Source organism: Poecile atricapillus, chromosome 1 (assembly GCF_030490865.1).
Source record: "Poecile atricapillus isolate bPoeAtr1 chromosome 1, bPoeAtr1.hap1, whole genome shotgun sequence".
In the NCBI taxonomy this organism is placed as follows: domain Eukaryota; kingdom Metazoa; phylum Chordata; class Aves; order Passeriformes; family Paridae; genus Poecile; species Poecile atricapillus.
In genome coordinates this window covers 180,182,451-180,200,180 of record NC_081249.1, presented here as the reverse complement: position 1 = coordinate 180,200,180, position 17,730 = coordinate 180,182,451, and the positions used below count along the sequence as shown (strand labels likewise).

General features: G+C 48.1%; 1 protein-coding gene across 1 annotated transcript in view; it reads right to left on the bottom strand.

The window, feature by feature from the left end:
* MDGA2 (MAM domain containing glycosylphosphatidylinositol anchor 2) overlaps positions 1 to 17,730 on the bottom strand; it is a 220,014-nt gene that overhangs the window by 10,543 nt on the left and 191,741 nt on the right. The window contains exons 15-18 of the mRNA XM_058855841.1: positions 11,425 to 11,602; positions 9,182 to 9,202; positions 3,054 to 3,209; positions 43 to 201 (exon numbers count right to left, since the gene is read on the bottom strand). Coding sequence (XP_058711824.1) covers positions 43 to 201; positions 3,054 to 3,209; positions 9,182 to 9,202; positions 11,425 to 11,602 — 514 coding nt within the window. The remainder of the gene's footprint in view (positions 1 to 42; positions 202 to 3,053; positions 3,210 to 9,181; positions 9,203 to 11,424; positions 11,603 to 17,730) is intronic.

Genomic DNA, 17,730 nt, shown 5'->3' with positions numbered 1-17,730 from the left:
ATTTTCCAGCTATTTTTCCCAAAGGAATTGGCTTTCTCTCACCTATGTGCTGTCCATACATGTGATAGTAGAAGCTGAAGCAATAGGCCGTGTTGGTGGCTCCGTAGGGATTTTTGGGAGCGACGCTGAAAACGGGACTGACGAGTCTGGCCTTCTCCCCCTCCAGCCTGGGACGGGACGTCTCGATGTACATGTAGAAACCTGGAAAAATCCAAAGGGAAATCATTGGGATGAGGCCCTCAGCAGCTGTGTACGTGTGAAAACCTGGAAAAATCCAAAGGGAAATCCTTAGGATGAGGCCTTCAGCAGCTGTGTACGTGTGAAAACCTGGAAAAATCCAAAGGGAAATCCTTAGGATGAGGCCTTCAGCAGCTGTGTACGTCTGAAAACCTGGAAAAATCCAAAGGGAAACCATTGGGATGAAGCCCTCAACACCTGGGACATCTGGATTTACAGGTAGAAACCTGGAAAAATCCAAAGGGAAGCCACTGTGATGAGGCCTTCAGCAGCTGTGTATGTGTGAAAACCTGGAAAAATCCAAAGGGAAACCATTGGGATGAGGCCTTCAGCAGCTGTGTACGTGTGAAAACCTGGAAAAATCCAAAGGGAAACCATTGGGATGAGGCCTTCAGCAGCTGTGTATGTGTGAAAACCTGGAAAAATCCAAAGGGAAACCATTGGGATGAGGCCTTCAGCAGCTGTGTACGTGTGAAAACCTGGAAAAATCCAAAGGGAAATCCTTAGGATGAGGCCTTCAGCAGCTGTGTATGTGTGAAAACCTGGAAAAATCCAAAGGGAAATCCTTAGGATGAGGCCCTCAATACCTGGGACCTCTCAATGTACGTGGAAAAACCTGGAAAAATCCAAAAGGAAATCATTGGGATGAGGTTCTTAACACCTGGGACATCTCAATGTACATGGAAAAGCTGGAAAAATCCAAAGGTACACCCTTAGGATAAGGCCAACATCCAACACAGATGGAAATCCTTAGGATGAGGCCCTCGACACCTGGGACATCTTGATGTACAGGTAGAAACCTGGAAAAATCCAAAGGGAAATCCTTAGGATGAGGCCCTCAGCACCTGTGTATGTGTGAAAACCTGGAAAAATCCAAAGGGAAATCATTGGGATGAGGCCCTCAACACCTGGGACCTCTCAATGTACGTGGAAAAACCTGGAAAAATCCAAAAGGAAATAATTGGGATGAGGTTCTTAACACCTGGGACATCTCAATGTACATGGAAAAGCTGGAAAAATCCAAAGGTACACCCTTAGGATAAGGCCAACATCCAACACAGATGGAAATCCTTAGGATGAGGCCCTCAACACCTGGAACATCTGGATTTACAGGTGGAAACCTGGAAAAATCCAAAGGGAAATCCCTGGGATGAGGCCTTCAGCACCCAAGAGATGGAAATCCCTGGGATGAGGCCCTCAGCACCTGGGACGTCTCAATCTACACTGAAAAACCTGGAAAAAATCCAAAGGGAAATCCTTGGGATGAGGCCCTCAGCACCCAACACAGATAAATGCAGGACCGCAATTTGGAATTATCAAGGATCCCGATAAAGTTTTTACTTCCATCTCCTACCATGTCATTTTTGGAACTCATTCTTTCCTACATGAAACCCCTCTGTTTCCAAAGGCTGCTCCAAAGCCGTGTTTTCCATGGAAACTAAAATCCAGGAAGCAGGCTGGTGCTGGAAAACACCTCCAAGCTGATGAACTTTTGCACAAAATCTGAGGGGGTTCAGCCTTCAGTCCTGAGGGGGGAAATACATCCCAGGAAAGACGACTTGTAAAATAAAGGGAAAATATCATGATGGAAACCTTCCAAGGAATATTTCCAACTTGCCGTGTCAATCCCAAAGAAGAAAATATCCATTTATTCCATTCCTGCAAGTGCCAGCCACAGAGATATTATTGAATTAACCCAACCAGATAAAGGTGGCGCAGGACAGATTTTTCCCCGCTGGAAGTGCACACGATAAAATAGCCGGAGCTACTGCGGGGTCGGGATAAATTCAGCTGGAAGCGACGGACTTTTCAAATGCAAATCCACGCTGCAGTCAGGAGCAGACGTTAACGGGGGCAGCAGATTGAAAACTGCACGTTTGAACAATAGCCAGAGCAAAAATGGGGCAAAAACCAGCTCGTCGTGACCGGCCGAGAGAGCCCAAGGGAGAATTTAGATGACATCAGGTAGGAGAATGTTTCAAGATGAGCCACATTTCCCTGCTTGAGCTGGACGTGAAGGGAATCGCTCGGAAAATGGCACAATAAAAATGAGGCGAGGTGGGAATGGCACCATCAGGGGTTGTGCTTTGGGAGCTGCTGCTCCTCAGCACCAAAAATTCCTTCTAGAAGCCCTTGAAGGGTCTTGGTCTGAACTTAGAGCCCCTTCCAGGGCCTGAAGGGACTCCAGGAGAGCTGGAGAGGGATTTAGAAGGAGGGGTGGAGGGACAGGACAAGGAGAAATGGGTTTAAGGTGAAGGAGGGTACACTTAGATGGGATATTGGGAAAGAATTCCTGGTACTGGGTGGGATTTGAGGTCCCTTCCAATCCAAACCCGTCTGGGATTCTGGGATCTTCTCCATTTAAACTCCAGGACCAGGATGAGAAGGAGCCTGAGATGTCCCAGCCCTGTGTGACAAAGGGCCAGGGGCAGCAGTGGGGCCTTCCAAGGGACATGGACTTGATCCATTGTTTCCCAGACCTCCCCACAGATGAACTCCAGCTTTCTGCGAATGGCTCCCAGTGCCAGAGGGCAGGGATGGGTGGGAGATTGAGAATTGGGAATTGCTGGCTGGAATGGAATTCCCAGATTTGCTGTGGCTGCCCCTGAATCCCTGGCAGTGCCCAAGGACATTGGGGCTGGAGCTGGAGCAGCCTGGGACAGTGGGAGATGTCCCTGCACATGGAACGGTTGGAATTAAGATGAACTTAAATCCTTTCCTATCCCAATCAATCCGGGGTTCCATGACCAAGAAATGTCTGAACTCCCCGGCCTGGACAGTTCCCTTATCCCACATTCCTGACTCCTGGATCTTACCCTCCTTGGAGCCGGTGCGGTCGGCGTTGGGCCCCGTGTTGGGGGTGTACTTCGTGTCCCTCGTGGCAGTGCTTTGTTTAGTCCAGTCAAAGTTGTCGGTGTCGTCTTGAGTGAAAAGGCAAATGTTCCCATCCTCAAAGCCACAGTGGAACTCTCCTGCCAAAAGAAATAACAGGAAGTCAGTGGCCAAAGTTCTCCATCCAATCCTTATTTTTCACATCAATTGTCCACAGTTTTCTTTAGCAGCATCTCAACAAAAAAGTAAATCAGGGTCATCAGTTTGTGCTGGTGAAATTGAAATGATATTTAAATCTTTTTGTAGAGCTCCTCCTCACACATTCAGATTCATACAGAGGTTTTTAGAGGTGCTGTCTCTTTTTACACTTCTAAAAAGCTGGGGAGAACAGAAGCATTCCCATAAAACATAAAAAATGGGGGGAAAAAATGTGGGAAATGGGATAATGTGGTTTAGGAATAAAAGAGAGCAGTGTTTCAAATTGTAAACATTATCCCCAAGTGGCATCTCCTAAATTATCCTTCATTTCAATAGAGATGGGAAAGAGGAAGTGGATAAAATAAGACAAAAGAGCTTTGGGATAGACATGAAGGAAATCTCTGACAATCAGGACATGGCAGCACATGGAGGGATATCAGGAAGAGAATGATCACAACAAATTCCTGGGAGGAATATCTGAATCCGTGTGGGAAGGAGAGGCGACTGTGTCACGTCCTGGACACACCTCCTGGATTTTCACTGAGATTCCTGTGATGTATTTGAAGAAAGTGGCAAACACGCAGCTCTAAAGAATAAAAATTGCCAAAGAGGATTCCTGGGATTGTCTCCTGCATGGAGCTGTGGGAGCCCAGCGATCCCAGTGATCCGCCCCGCCGGGTTACCATGGGATGAGAAATTCCTCCTGTAATTTAAGAACCAAAACAAAGCCCAGCTTGGAGGTTCAGGTCTCACTCAGAGCAAAACGAGGCCCCGTGGAGTAAGACGTGCAAAAGCTGAATTTCACTGCATGAACAATTCCTGCTGAGTTTACTCTTCCTGCAAAGTCCATTGATTTATCTGAGAAAAGAAGGAAATCTCCCTTCTCCAGGGAGGAGGCAGCTGCCTGCACACGGTGTCAGCTTGGAGGGGTGCAATTTATATTCATTGGTAGGAGAAACTTAAACTCTGGCTGTCAGGGGATTGTTCATCCCTGTTAAACTGAGAAGGTGGATAAATGTTTGCAGGTTTGGGGTTTTGGGGAGCTCTAAATCCACTTAAGCCACTGGAGCTTCCCCGTTAATCAGTGAGGAGAGAGGGACCTGGAGCTTAGTGCTGCAACACTCAGGTAATGCTGCAGGCTCAGAAATAAGCTTGGAAAATTCCCTACAAACCGCAGGATGCGCTCGGAGTGATTTCCAAATATTCCTGGTTCTCCTCCTGCCTTTCCAAAGAACAGCACGAGGCCAAAGGGGTCCAGGGTGGAACAGGGAGGAGATCCCTGACCAGTCCTGGGCACATCTGGAGTGCTGTGTCCAGCTGTGGGCTCCTCAGAGACCTGGAGCTCCTGGATCTGCTCCAGAGGAGGATGAGGAAGGGCTGGAGCATCTCCGTGACCAGGAAAGGCTGAGGGAGCTGGGGCTGCACAGCTGGAGAGGAGCCCCAGTGGAGTGGGGGCTCAGCCCTGGCTGTCCCTGGCTGTCCCTGGCTGTCCCTGGCTGTCCCTGTCCATTCCTGGCTGACCCTGTCCATCCCTGTGTGTCCCTGGGCTCAGGGAGGGTCAGAGCAGCCCCAGGCTCTGCCCCAGCCCCAGGCTCTGCCCCAGGCTCTGCCCCAGCCCCAGGCTCTGCCCCAGGCTCTGCCCCAGCCCCAGGCTCTGCCCCAGGCTCTGCCCCAGCCCCAGGCTCTGCCCCAGGCCCAGCAGTGGCACCAGAGCCACGGGCAGGGGCCGATCCCAGGAATTCCCCCGGCACAGGAGCAGAACTTCTGCCCTGGGCAGTGCCCAGCCCTGAGCAGAGCCCAGAGAGGGGCTGGAGTCTCCTCCTGGGATATTCCAGAGCCACCTGGACACACTCCTGTGCCCTGGGCTCTGGGATGGCCCTGCTGGAGCAGGGAGTGGCCCCAGGGACCCTCTGGGGTCTCTCCAGCCTGATCCACCCTGGAATTCTGTGTCCCTCCAGAACTGTCAGTATAAACCACAATCCTACAAAACCAGGTTATCACTGGAATGCAGTTCCCAGAAACTTCCTTGGCTATCAGCTCCTCGAGCTGTTTGATTTGGATTCCCAGTAAATCCAGCAGATCCTCCAGGAGCATCCATTCCCTAAAGCACAGCTCCTTCACCGGCTGACAGGAGCAAGATCCTGGTTATCCCTGGTGACCTCCGTGATGGGAGCTGGTTTGGGACCAGTGAGGGAATTCCTGGCTGGGCTGGGATTCCCAGATTTGCTGTGGCTGTCCCTGGATCCCTGGCAGTGCCCAAGGCCAGGCTGGACATTGGGGCTGGAGCAGCCTGGGACAGTGGGAGCTGTCCCTGCACATCCAGGGCTGGGATGGGATTCAGGTCCCACCAACCCAAAGCAGTCCCTGATGCTTTGATGGTTCCATGGTTCCACCCAAACCCTGCAGGAGAGAGGTCAACAGATCGACATCTCCATCTTCATCCCAAGACTGGGAAGAGAATTCCAAGACCCGGCCAAAACTCTTGGAATACTGCAGGACTCAAACAGAGCTCTCTGAACAAAGTGCCAGCTCTGCCTCTCGCCTCCAAGAATTCTTCTTACACCACCTGAGCTCCAAATTCTCTTGGTTTACCCCACATTTTGTGGATTTTTCTTACACCTCCACTTTTGCATCTTCCTGAAGCACAGAAGTTGTTGCTTCTACACAAAGGGATGAAATTAAAAGGCAGAATTTAAGTGAAGGAGAAAAGTTTTGATTCCCAGATTCAGTCCTGGGGCAAAGGGAACAACAGAAAGAATTTTCAGCCATTCAGCACTTTCTGCACTGCCCCTCCCGTGCCTTAAAAGCTGCATTGACTTCTTGTGCCCTCAGAGCTTCATTAAGAAATTCCACATCAGCAGAACAAAAATTTTTTTCCTCAGGTGAAGAAAAAAAAATTAAAATAAATATTCAGGACAGAGGGGGAAGAAAAAAAAAAAAGAGTCAGTTTGCCTTTTATTTAATAGTCAAACATTGATTTCATGCGAAATACCTTGGAAAAGGTTAGTGCTAAACGTTCTTGGCACTGAGCACTCTTTAAAAAATGAGGGAAGAAGAAAAATGGGAATAAAGCTCTTCAGGCTTTTCTCCACACTTTTGTAGGAGCATTTAAATGGATCTGCGTGGTCTGGATCTGTTAATTAATGAGCAGGAGGGCAGGAGGAACAAGCAGCTCTTCCACAGGTGCTCCAGCCACGGCCCTAACGATGGTGCTAATTAACATTAATGAGAGTGGTGGTTTTTGTCAGGGCACATGGCAGCTCTGGAAGTGGATTCAGGTCGTTAATAATTTCCTTGCCAATTAAGGCAAAAGCTGAAGCTGTGCTGGAGGTGAGACCCTTCATTGTAGTGTGGATTTGTGTCGTCTATTCCCATAAAATCCAAGTTGGATGTGAGTCCCGAACATCTTCTCTCTCCTGTTATTCAGAGCTGACCTCTAATTGTAGAAATTGATCTAAAATCCTTTTGGTTTGCATTAAACGGTTTCTGTTAGGTGGGAGAAATTGGAGATGTGAGGCTCCACCTCAGAGTTAAAGTCTTTTGATGCTTCTTGCCTGGGTATCACAGAGATTGCATCAAAAAGAAGGATTTAGGGAATGGGATTATTCCAGAAGTGAATCAGGAAGGGCATGACTTCAGTTTCCAGTCGGGAATCTTGTCCTCTTCATTCCCACAGCGTCAATAAAACCAGAAATTGGCCCAACAGCTTTAGGAACAACAGGGATTTTGTAGGAAGCACAGAAAAGGGAGCTGGGAAAGGGGCTGGAGAATTCCTGAGGAGGTGGGACAGGCCTGGAGAATTGCTGAGGGAGCTGGGAAGGGGCTGGAGAATTGCTGAGGGAGCTGGGAAGGGTCTGGAGAATTGCTGAGGGAGCTGGGAAGGGGCTGGAGAATTGCTGAGGGAGCTGGGAAGGGGCTGGAGAATTGCTGAGGGAGCTGGGAAGGGTCTGGAGAATTGCTGAGGGAGCTGGGAAGGGGCTGGAGAATTGCTGAGGGAGCTGGGAAGGGGCTGGAGAATTGCTGAGGGAGCTGGGAAGGGGCTGAGCCTGGAGCAAAGGAGGCTCAGGGGGCCCTTGTGGCTCTGCACAAGTCCCTGGCAGGAGGGGACAGCCGGGGGGGTCGGGCTCTGCTGGCAGGGAACAGGGACAGGAGGAGAGGGAACAGCCTCAGGCTGGGCCAGGGGAGGCTCAGGGTGGACAGCAGCAGGAATTTCCCCATGGAAAGGGCGCTCAGGCCTTGGAAGTGTCCAGGGAGGTTTGCAGTGCCCGTTCCTGGAGGGATTTAATTCCATGTGGAGGTGGCACCTGGGGCCATGGGGCAGTGGTGGCCTTGGGGAATGGAGATGGGATGCAGGCCAGGATTTCTTTCCTACAGAGGAATTCAGCTCATAAAATCTTCAGGGAAAACCAGCAAAGCAGAATTCTACCATGGCTTTGGCCACCTGAAAGGAGTGACCCTGGGGACCCTGCAGCTTTGGTGGAAAAACTTCCCCATCCCTCTCTTGAGCTGACACATTCCTTATTCCCATTCGGATGCCACCCACATTCCATCATGATCCTACAAGACTTTTGGAAAATTTGTTTGAGATCTTGAAGTCCTAGAGGAGCGTGGGGCACTCGGGATTGTATTTTTTCTTCCCATCAGAGCCTGGATTTAATGTATTAATTAGCAAGGGCTTCATTCCCTGCTCGTTAGGCTCCATGGGAGAGGTTCCTGCAGCTCCTGGGAGCTTTGAGCTAAGCCCCGCTTAATTATTAACGTGTTGGACAAGATCTTCTGCAAATAAGTTTAGAATTTACACAAAGGCTTAAAGTTGAGTCTGAGGGAGGGAGCAGAGCCTGCTCCTGCCTGCAGGCAAAAATGGGAGACCTCATTCCTTAGGCGGGAAATAATTTTGGGATGTGCTGTTAAAAACAAGAATATGTTGTAACAGAAAATATGGATTTGTTGGGGTTTGGGAGAACATGATGGAGTAGGGAGAGGTGGGACTGTGGGAACAGGGTGGTTTTACTGGGATGTGCCAAAGCTCCATCCCCGTCTCCTGCCTGGATGTTTGCAGGGATTTTCCATGAAAATATGGAAGAACAAAGTGTGACTGAAGCCATTTCCAGCCTGGGACATCCCCAGTCATGGCAGAGTTTGTGTTTCCAGCCGTGCCTGAGGAGCTGTGTCCCGAGGATTTGGGGAGAGCCAGGACTGACTTGGGGTCTCCTCATTTCTCTGCAATGAGTCTGCGATTCCTGAACCTCTGTGGGGAAGAACTTCCTTCTTTTTGGTTTCAGTCTGCCCTAAAAAGCATGGAGATAACTCAGGAACCACAAGGAAGGCTCTGGGGAGACCTCAGAGAACCTTCCAGAGCCTGAAGGAGCTCCAGGAGAGCTGGAGAGGGACTGGGAAGAAGGGATGGAGGGACAGGACACAGGGAATGGCTTGAAGATGAAGGAGGGTAGATTTACATGGGATATTGGGAAGGAATTTCTGGCTGGAAGGGTGGGGAGAGATGGGCTGGAATTCCCAGAGAAGCTGTGGCTGCCCCTGGATCCCTGGAAGTGTCCAGGGCCAGGCTGGACAGGGCTTGGAGCAGCCTGGGACAGTGGGAGGTGTTCCTGCCCTTCCATGATCTCCTACAGCATCCCCAACACCTCCTGAGCTGCTCCAGCACAGCTGGACCTGAATTTTATCCCAGGAATATTTTCCTTTGGATGAACTCTCTGGGGCAGTGAGGAAGATGAGTTGGAGCTGTGATTTTCCTTCCCTTTTCCTTGTTGGAACAAGAGGAATCACAAATGACACCTCCAGGTACTTCCTGCCACACATTCCTGCTGCAACTGGAAGTAAAATACTTCAAATTTGCGTTTGAAATGTGAGGGACAACCAATGCAAAGACAAAATAATAAATACTCTGAATACTTACGGAGGTGGGGATTCACCGGAGCTGGAAAACAGAGGGAAAATAAAATTAATGTAATTAATACATCAATTTGCAGATTATCCTAAATTTCCCCTTGCTGAATATTGAAATTAATCTACTTCACGCCTTTAAAGGATGGAAGAGAGTGAAATCCAAACCTTCACAATATCCTAATGGCTTGGGTAATGGATAAGCATGGGAATGGCTTCCCAGGTTAATCCAGAGGAATCTGTGCAGTGCTAAAACCTGGGAATGGGATCGAAGGAGGGATTCTCTCTTTGCAGAAGGATAAATTTGAGGATGGGTGATTTAGGAAAAGGCCCTCCTGCCACAGCCCCACACATGTGGGAAGCAGAAGGAGGATGAGCTCAGGGCTGGAATTGAATTTTATTCACAGAAAAATCCAAAATTAGGTTTTATCTCCGGTTAATGGGGACATCTGGCAATGCCAGAGCACCACTCCAGGTTTTCCTGCTGCCTTTCCTTGCTTTAATCCAGCCAAATCCTAAATTCAATCCGGAGTTTCCAAGCCAGCTCTAAATGAGCACCACTTTACCTGAAACACGAGCAGTGATTTGCTCCAGTGTCATCTCCCTGAGAAACCCAATTTTTACATCATTCACCTACAAATTACCTCTGATTCTCCAAAAAAAAAACCTCAATTTTACGGGATCCCTGAGTGATTGAGCCTGGAATTAGCTGCAATTTCTGGCAGCTGCATTGACTGAGGCTTGATTTGTAACTAAATGCAGGGGTTTGGATGGAAAATCTCATCAGGTGTCACCTCCAGTCACACCATTTGGATTGTTCCCAGCAGAGCAAAACCAGCTCTGTGTGCCACACCGAGGCATGAAAGCAGACAGGAAAATGAAGGTGGTTAAGCTGAATTTATCCAGCTATAAACTTGGGGGGGAAAAAAACTAAAAAAAACCAGGAAAAAAACCCCACAATTCCCACTTTTGGAGCAGCACAGCTGCAGGACAACGTGTGACAGCTGAGGAGAGGTTGCTGCGTGCACATCACCGAGGATGAATTAACCAGGAAAGGGAATTTCATGGATATTTGAGGCCCTAAATGCCCAAAGCTGGCTGAAATGCTTGGAAAATCCGTGCCCTTCTCAGGGTGAGGCAGGCCCTGCAGGGAGGGAATCCCAGGGTGCTCCAAGCTGGCCTTGGACAATTCCAGGAATACAGGGGCAGCCACAAATTCCCTGAACCTGTGCCAGGATTTTCCCCTCACCCTAAAATATTTCTTCCTTAGACCCAAACTGAATCTGTTTAATTTAAAACCATCACCCCTCGTCCTGTTGGTCCAGCTCCTAATCCAAAATCTCTCCCTAAATGTGACACTTCCAGAATTCCTTGTTTGCCACCATCTCCCTGCGATGAAATTCCCGCTAAAATGAACAAAAATTCCCCCCAAAACACATCCCATTCCATCCCAAACTGCTCCAGGATTCTCCAGCCTCCTCTTTAAGGTCCCTCTTGTCTTTCCATTGCAATTTTTACAGAAGAAAGAGAGAAAGGAAGGGAAAAGGAAAAGGAAAAGGAAAAGGAAAAGGAAAAGGAAAAGGAAAAGGAAAAGGAAAAGGAAAAGGAAAAGAAAGAAAGGAGGAAGGAATCTGGTTATTCATGAAATAAACACCCCAAAATGGGTATTTGGAGGGATTTAACAGAGAATTGAATTTCTGGGAATATGGGAAAGAGGATGGATGGATACTGTGTTTTTTCTGGTTAAATTTCAGTGGATTCATCTTTGTCACGGTGACCTTTTAGGGGGAAATTTATAAAGCCCTTCCATTATTTCTTATATAAATTTATAGATTTTATAACCTTGCATAGGAGCACAAACAGTCGCTGTTTTTCAAAGGACAATAATTCACATTAAAATAAAAACTGCTCATTCTGGGGGGAAAAAAACAACTTTGTTTGCAGATTTTTCTTCCAAACTCGTCCTTTAAAACAAGAGTCAAATCTACATCTGTTGTTTGATGAAATTGGCGCTGATTTATTCCAATTTTCCCTTATTTCCCACAAAAAAAAAAATTGGATGTGGTTTTGGCTGTCCAGAATTATTTTGGCTGGGCGTTTTTTGTTGTTACGAGACGTGAGGATTTTCCTCTCTCCCCGTTTCTCCCCTTCCTTTCGGGACGACCAGAGATTATCCCAGGACTGGGAACAGCCCCACCCTTCCGGGAGACCCGGAACGTTCCCAACGCCGCATTTCCCTGGATTCCGGGTCCTTACCGCTGTACTTGATGACCCGGATGGTGGAGTCGCCCTCCCCGAAGCGGGTGATGGGCGTCAGGCGCACCTCGTAGGCCTCGGGCTTGATCAGCTCCGTCAGGTTGTAGGTGATCAATTCCCCCTTCTGGATGTTCCCGTTGACCGTGATCTCCTGCTCCCACCAGCGCTGCTGCCCGGCCTGCAATCCAAGGGGTTCAGAGGTCAGAGATTTGGGGGTTTGGATCAATTTAGAAAGCACGGCTATGGGAGTGTAAAAACGCTCGCTCGCGGTGGGAGACTCCTCCAGGGTCAAGCTGTTCAAGTATAAACAATTTATTATAAGGGTAAAAGGAGAGGAGACCCGCGTCCGCCACCAGCCTCGGCATCCACGGGGTCCAGGGGAGGGGAGAGAGAACAGGTAGAGCAGGGGAGGAGAGGTTGGATGGGGGAGGGAGGGAGGGAGCACAGGTAGAGCAGGGGAGGAGAGGTTGGATGGGGGAGGGAGGGAGAGAGAACAGGTAGAGCAGGGGAGGAGAGGTTGGATGAGGGAGGGAGGGAGCACAGGTAGAGCAGGGGAGGAGAGGTTGGATGGGGGAGGGAGGGAGTAAGAGAGCAGAGGGAAAGAGGGAAAAAGCAGAGGGAGAGAGCAGGGAAGACGAGAGGGGTAGGAGCAGGGAGAGGGGGCTGAGAGTTAGGAGTGGGGGAGAGGGGTAAAAGGGTAAGAGGGAAAGGCTAAGGGGTGAGAGGTAAGAGGTAAGGGGTCAGAGTTAAGAGTTAAGAGAGCAAAGTTCTTGTTACAATCCAATATATCTTTTTCTATCGTGAATATTCTAACTCTTAGTAACCAATCACCATGAGACACACCCACTAAAGAATTTACATACAGCCTATGCGCTTCCCTATGTTAACATACAGTGTTGCATTTTAGATTCTACAAAACCTTACAAGTTCTTTCCTTGCTTCTTGACCTTTGCATTCTCCATCAGCAGAAGGACATTGTTTTATCAACAGGGATTCTCCTCTAGCTGGCTAAGCTATTGTTCTTTGGTTAACCAGTACTCAGTATCCTATGACTCAAAGCAGGCTTTCATTGCTACTTTGATTCTAGCCTTCATATTTTTAGAATCTTCTGCCAAACAATCACATTCATAAGGTTTCCCTCTTTCACCTTCCCCAACACACAGCAGACCCGGGCAACCGCCAAAATTCCGAGAGAATCGGCGAGGAATACAACGAGGGGTTCAAGTTCTGGAATTAGCCCACCACGGAGTATTTCTGCAACCAAGCACGCCAAAAATTGGGAATATTTCTTCCAGAGGCCTCCTCCCTGCTCCCTGCCAGCTGCCCATCCTCACCCCGCAGAAATCCAATGGCACCTGGATGTGTTTTGGGGCAGGAAAAGTGCGGGAGCAGGCACCGGGCAACCTTCAAAATTCCGAAAAATTAGAGGTACAACGAGGAATGAACTTCCTGAGTTATCCCGCCACAGAAAATTTCTGTAACAAACCACACCAAAAATTGGGAATATTTCTTCCAGAGGTCCGACGGCTCTTGGATGTGTTTTGGGGCAGGAAAAGTGGGGAGTTCCCCCAGTTCCTGAGGATTTGGGATGCTGACCAGGCAGGGATTAGAGCCAAGGACCAAGGGCCGGTTTGTGGTGACCCAGAAACACCCAGCGGGTCCTGCGGCATTTCTTAAATTTAAAATTCTCCATTTCTTTGAAAATCTGATTTTTTTACACTTAAAACTGGCTTGTCAAAATCGGAAAGATCTTTATTTTTCCTTTCAAAATTGCTGTCCTGGAAGCCTGGAATCCAAAGGATTCAAAGGTCAGAGATTTTTTGGGATTTGTCTCCACGTTAGAAAGCAGAGCGGACCTGGGCAACCTTCAAAATTCCAAAAGAATTAGAGGTACAACAAGGAATGAACTTCCCGAGTTATCCCACCACAGAGAATTTCTGTAACAAACCACACCAAAAACTGGGAATATTTCTTCCAGAGAAAGAAGAGCTTCCAGGCTCTTGGATGTGTGGAAAAGTGGGGAGTTCCCCCAATTCCTGAGGATCTTGGATGCTCACCAGGCAGGGATTACAGCCAAGGACCGAGGGCCAGTTTATGGTGATTAAGTTTTTAAAAATAAATAGAATTAAGCTTTTTAAGCCACGTTATGTCACTATGCCAGTGATATCTGCAAAGTAAAAATATTCCCTATTCCACTCATCTTTGGCTAAGGAACCACAGGAACAGATTTCCCAAAGAATTCCAATAATTAATGATGAAAATTCTCAATTATCCAAACCAAACGTGAATTTTCATCGAATTCAGCCTCTGCTTTGAATTCTTGCCCTTCCTTCCAGAAGCAATAAAATCTCCATTATTTTCTCCTTTTGGAAAGGAAAACAATTTGGTTTTTCCTTGCAGGATTATCCCTCCAAAGCCAGGGTTGGATATTGATATTTCTCCATAGGAAGCAACACAGATTTTGATTTTTTTTTTTTTTTTTTCCCTCGCAATCAACACCAGCTCTGGTTTAATCCTTATTTTTCACCATGGAAACCAGGGGGGGAAAAAAAACCCAAAACAACAGAAAATTGTCTCTGTCTTGGATGGAAAACAAGCCTGATTTTCCAGCTCTGCTGTGGAATAAATAAATATATATTATATAAATATGTAAGTACGTAAGTATATAAATATATAAACATAAATATATAAATGAAGAAATGCGCAAATAAAAAATATAAAATAAAGATATTTGATCAACAGGCATCAATAAAATTTGAAATATGTCAATATATCAAGATACAAATATATAAATAATAAATATATGAATATATTGATATAAATAAAGAAATTCAGGATCTGCCACACCCAACTTTGTTTTTCCCACTCATAAAGCCAACCCAGCATTAGAAATGAAGCCATAATTCCAGGAGCTGCTTCCCAAATTTGGGAAACACCTACAACCTGGGCTGAAAAATATGGAAATAACTGAAAATAAATGGAACCCAGGACATCCTGAAAAAAGGATTTAATTCCTAGACAGTCTTGGGGTGCTGGAAACTCCAACACCGAACTGGAGATGCTCTGATTCCAAGCTGGAAGCATCCAAGACTTTTTCCCTTGGAGATCTGGGAATCACTTCAGCTCCCCTGGAAGGGAAAGAGCCAAATCCTCATCCCCACTTCCCAAAATTCCCGGTGCAGCTCATCCCTAACACTGAGCCTGTGCTGTTTTCCATGAAAAAGCCAAGACTGGGGCTTCCAAGGGAAAATCCACAAGAAACAACCATAAAACATAATCCTGTGCCTCGATTCCTATGTCCAGAGCTGGAATATCCATAAGAACCAGGATTTGGTTGAAAAAGGAATTTTTGAAGGGAAAAAAAGTCTCATTATCGAAGCCCTTTCCCTCACAAAGATAAGGATGAAACTCAAGTGGGGAATTGGCTTTGGCCAAGCTGGAATAACAATTTTCCAGTGGTTTGGGATTATTTATGAAGCTCTGAGGAAAGATGGGAGCAGTCCCTGGAGCATTCATCTGCATTATCCTGTAATTAATTAAGCAGGGAATATCCACTCTCAGGCAACTTGGAGCACAGGAGGTTTCTCTGGGACAGGACTCCTTTTTTCCTTGGAATATTTAGGAATCTGTGTGCCCAAAGGAGACAGAAAAACAAAAAGGGGGCTGTAAATGAGGGCAGATTTTTATTCCAGAAGGTTGGAACCACCCTGGTGCTGCCAATAAAAGGAGGTTTATTCCATGTCTTCTCCTGGAAAACTCTATTCTCTTAAAGCCCTGGAATTCTGGATTTCCTGAGGAGTTGATCCTCTGGGATGATTAAAGATTGATTTCTCGTGTGCTCAGATATGTTCATAAAAAATAAACAGCTCCTGGCTGCGTTGTTCGTGGCCTATCGATTCCCAGCACAAATTCCTTCATTGACTCCACTGGACAAAAATCTCTTTAATTAATGACAACCTTAATTGATGACAAAAAAAACTAATGACAAAGTCAATTAATCCACTGGGTACTCCATAAAAAAACTGTGGCGGTGTTTAAAGTAATTTCTTTGCCATTTTTAGCCACGCAGATTGATTTTCCTTAAAAAAGAAGAGATTTCTTTGGAAGTTTTGGATCTGAAATTGGGCTGCTTGGCTCATATTCCAATTCCATTGGAATATGAGCCGAGCATGACAAATATTCCATTTGTGCATCACAGAGGGAGAATTCCTAGGAAGTGTTTGTGTTATTCCTGCTTTTCCTTCATTGTTCTGACTGGAATATAATCAGAGTTATCCAGGTGAGAATATAAAATTGAGGAGTGGCTCCTGTGTCGTCTTCATTCCCAAGGATGGATTTGGAATGACTCGGTGAAAATATCTGGGATTCAGAAATGCTCTAAAGGATGGTCTGTTCTTGATGGCAGAGAATCATGGAATATTCTGAGTGGGAAAGGATCCCAAGGATCCCAAGGATGACCCAGCCCCACCCTGCCCTGCCCAGACCCCCAACAATCCCAGCCTGGGCATCCCTGGCAGCGCTGCCCAAACGCTCCTGGAGCTCCGGCAGCCTCGGGGCCGTGCCCATTCCCTGGGGAGCTTTTCCAGAGCTCATTCCACCTTCTGGGGGAAGAACCTTCCCTGATCTCCAGCCTGAGCCCATCCCTGGCCCAGCTCCTGGCACTCCCTGGTCCTGTCCCTGTCCCATGGAACTGAAATGGGAGATGCCCTCGGGAGGATGATGAAGACCACAGCGAGGTCTCCCCTCAGTCTCCAGCTGCACAACCCCGGTGCCCTCAGCCGCTCCTCTCACAATTCCCCTCATTTTCCCTCATTTCTCTCTTTGCTGAATATTGTCACAATCAGCAGAACCCCAAACCATGACGTGTGTCTCCGTGTGGAGCTGCTCCCGCTCCCTGCTCCCCTGCAGAGGTGATTCCCAGTTCCTGTGGATCCAGCTGGGACCAGCAGCTCCAACCCAGCCCAGACTGGGCAGCTGAGGCTTGGCTTCAGCAGGGATGAACTGGTCCAAAGTGTCCCGAGTGGGAGTCAGGCTCAGGGAACAGGAGGAAATTCAGATGTGCCAACGAGGTTTAGGATGGATTTCAGGGACGGTTCTTCCCCCAGAGGGTGGAAAGAGCTCTGGAAAAGCTCCCCAGGGAATGGGCATGGCACCAACAGAAAATTCCAATCTCTGTTTTCCAGCCAGTGACCACTGAACCTTCCCAGGAACCCTTTCCCAGGATATTTGAATCCACCTGGCCCTGCTCAGTGCTGAGTGACAGCAGAAGTTAAAAATCCACCCAGCCCAAAGGGTGACCAGGAGGAAGCTCCAGAGCCGCGCCCTGCTCGGGGCTGTTGGAAGAGATTCTCATTCCCAAGCCACGGACGCCGCAGGCTCCCGGGGCTGGGAATAAAGGAAAGGTGGGAGCTCGAAGCTTTTATGTAACAAGCTGGAACAAGCTGCTCTCTGGTTTACAGGGAGCAGCTGAATTTTTATGACTCCTTCACAGCGGAGCCGTTCCTTTTCTAGGCCACGGCGGCTGCGGGGACGTGGCTGTCACCCGCCGTCACCTGCTGAGAGCAGCCACCGCGGAGATCAGAGCTGCACACCCTTCCTGGCTGCTCTGGAAAAGTCTCCCTGGCTCAATTCGCTTTCATCCTGCTGACAGGAAATATCAGAGAGCCGGAGGCGCCCGCCTGGCGCTCCTCGGATGCTGGGAGCCGCTAAATGTCGTCGTTTATTGGGAAGAAATGGGAATCTGGCCTTGGGGACGGGCAAAGCGTGGGAAGGAAACATCTCCAGGTGGTGCCAGAGGGAGACAGAGGTGGTTGGAGCAGCTGCAGGGACGGAGCTGCTCCGGGATCTCCAGGTGAAGCTCATGGAAAAGCACAAGGATATTCATGGCTGCTCCAAGCTGAGCTCCGTGAAGGGGAGGTCCAAGAGCGGTTTTGTCGGGGTGGATAAACTTCCAGGAGCAGAGGAACCCTCCAAGGGGAATTTGGGACCATGCTCTGGAAAAGGTTTTCTTGGAACAAGCTGCTCCAGGGAGAGCTGGAGTTGCCATCCTGGAAGTATGGATTGGGGACATGTGGAGGCCTTGGCAGTGCTGGGGAAAGGTTGGATTTGCTGGGCTGAGAGGGCTTTTCCAACCAAAATATTCCATGACCGGACACTTAATAAAATCAACTCCTGGAGTGTTGGTGTCCCCAAAGGCTGACCAGGGAATACACACAGGGATGCTTGGAAAAGGAAAAAAAAAAAACTTGGAAGAATCTGGGTCACTGATTCCAAAGCCAAATACAAAAACACACCATTGAAATGCAA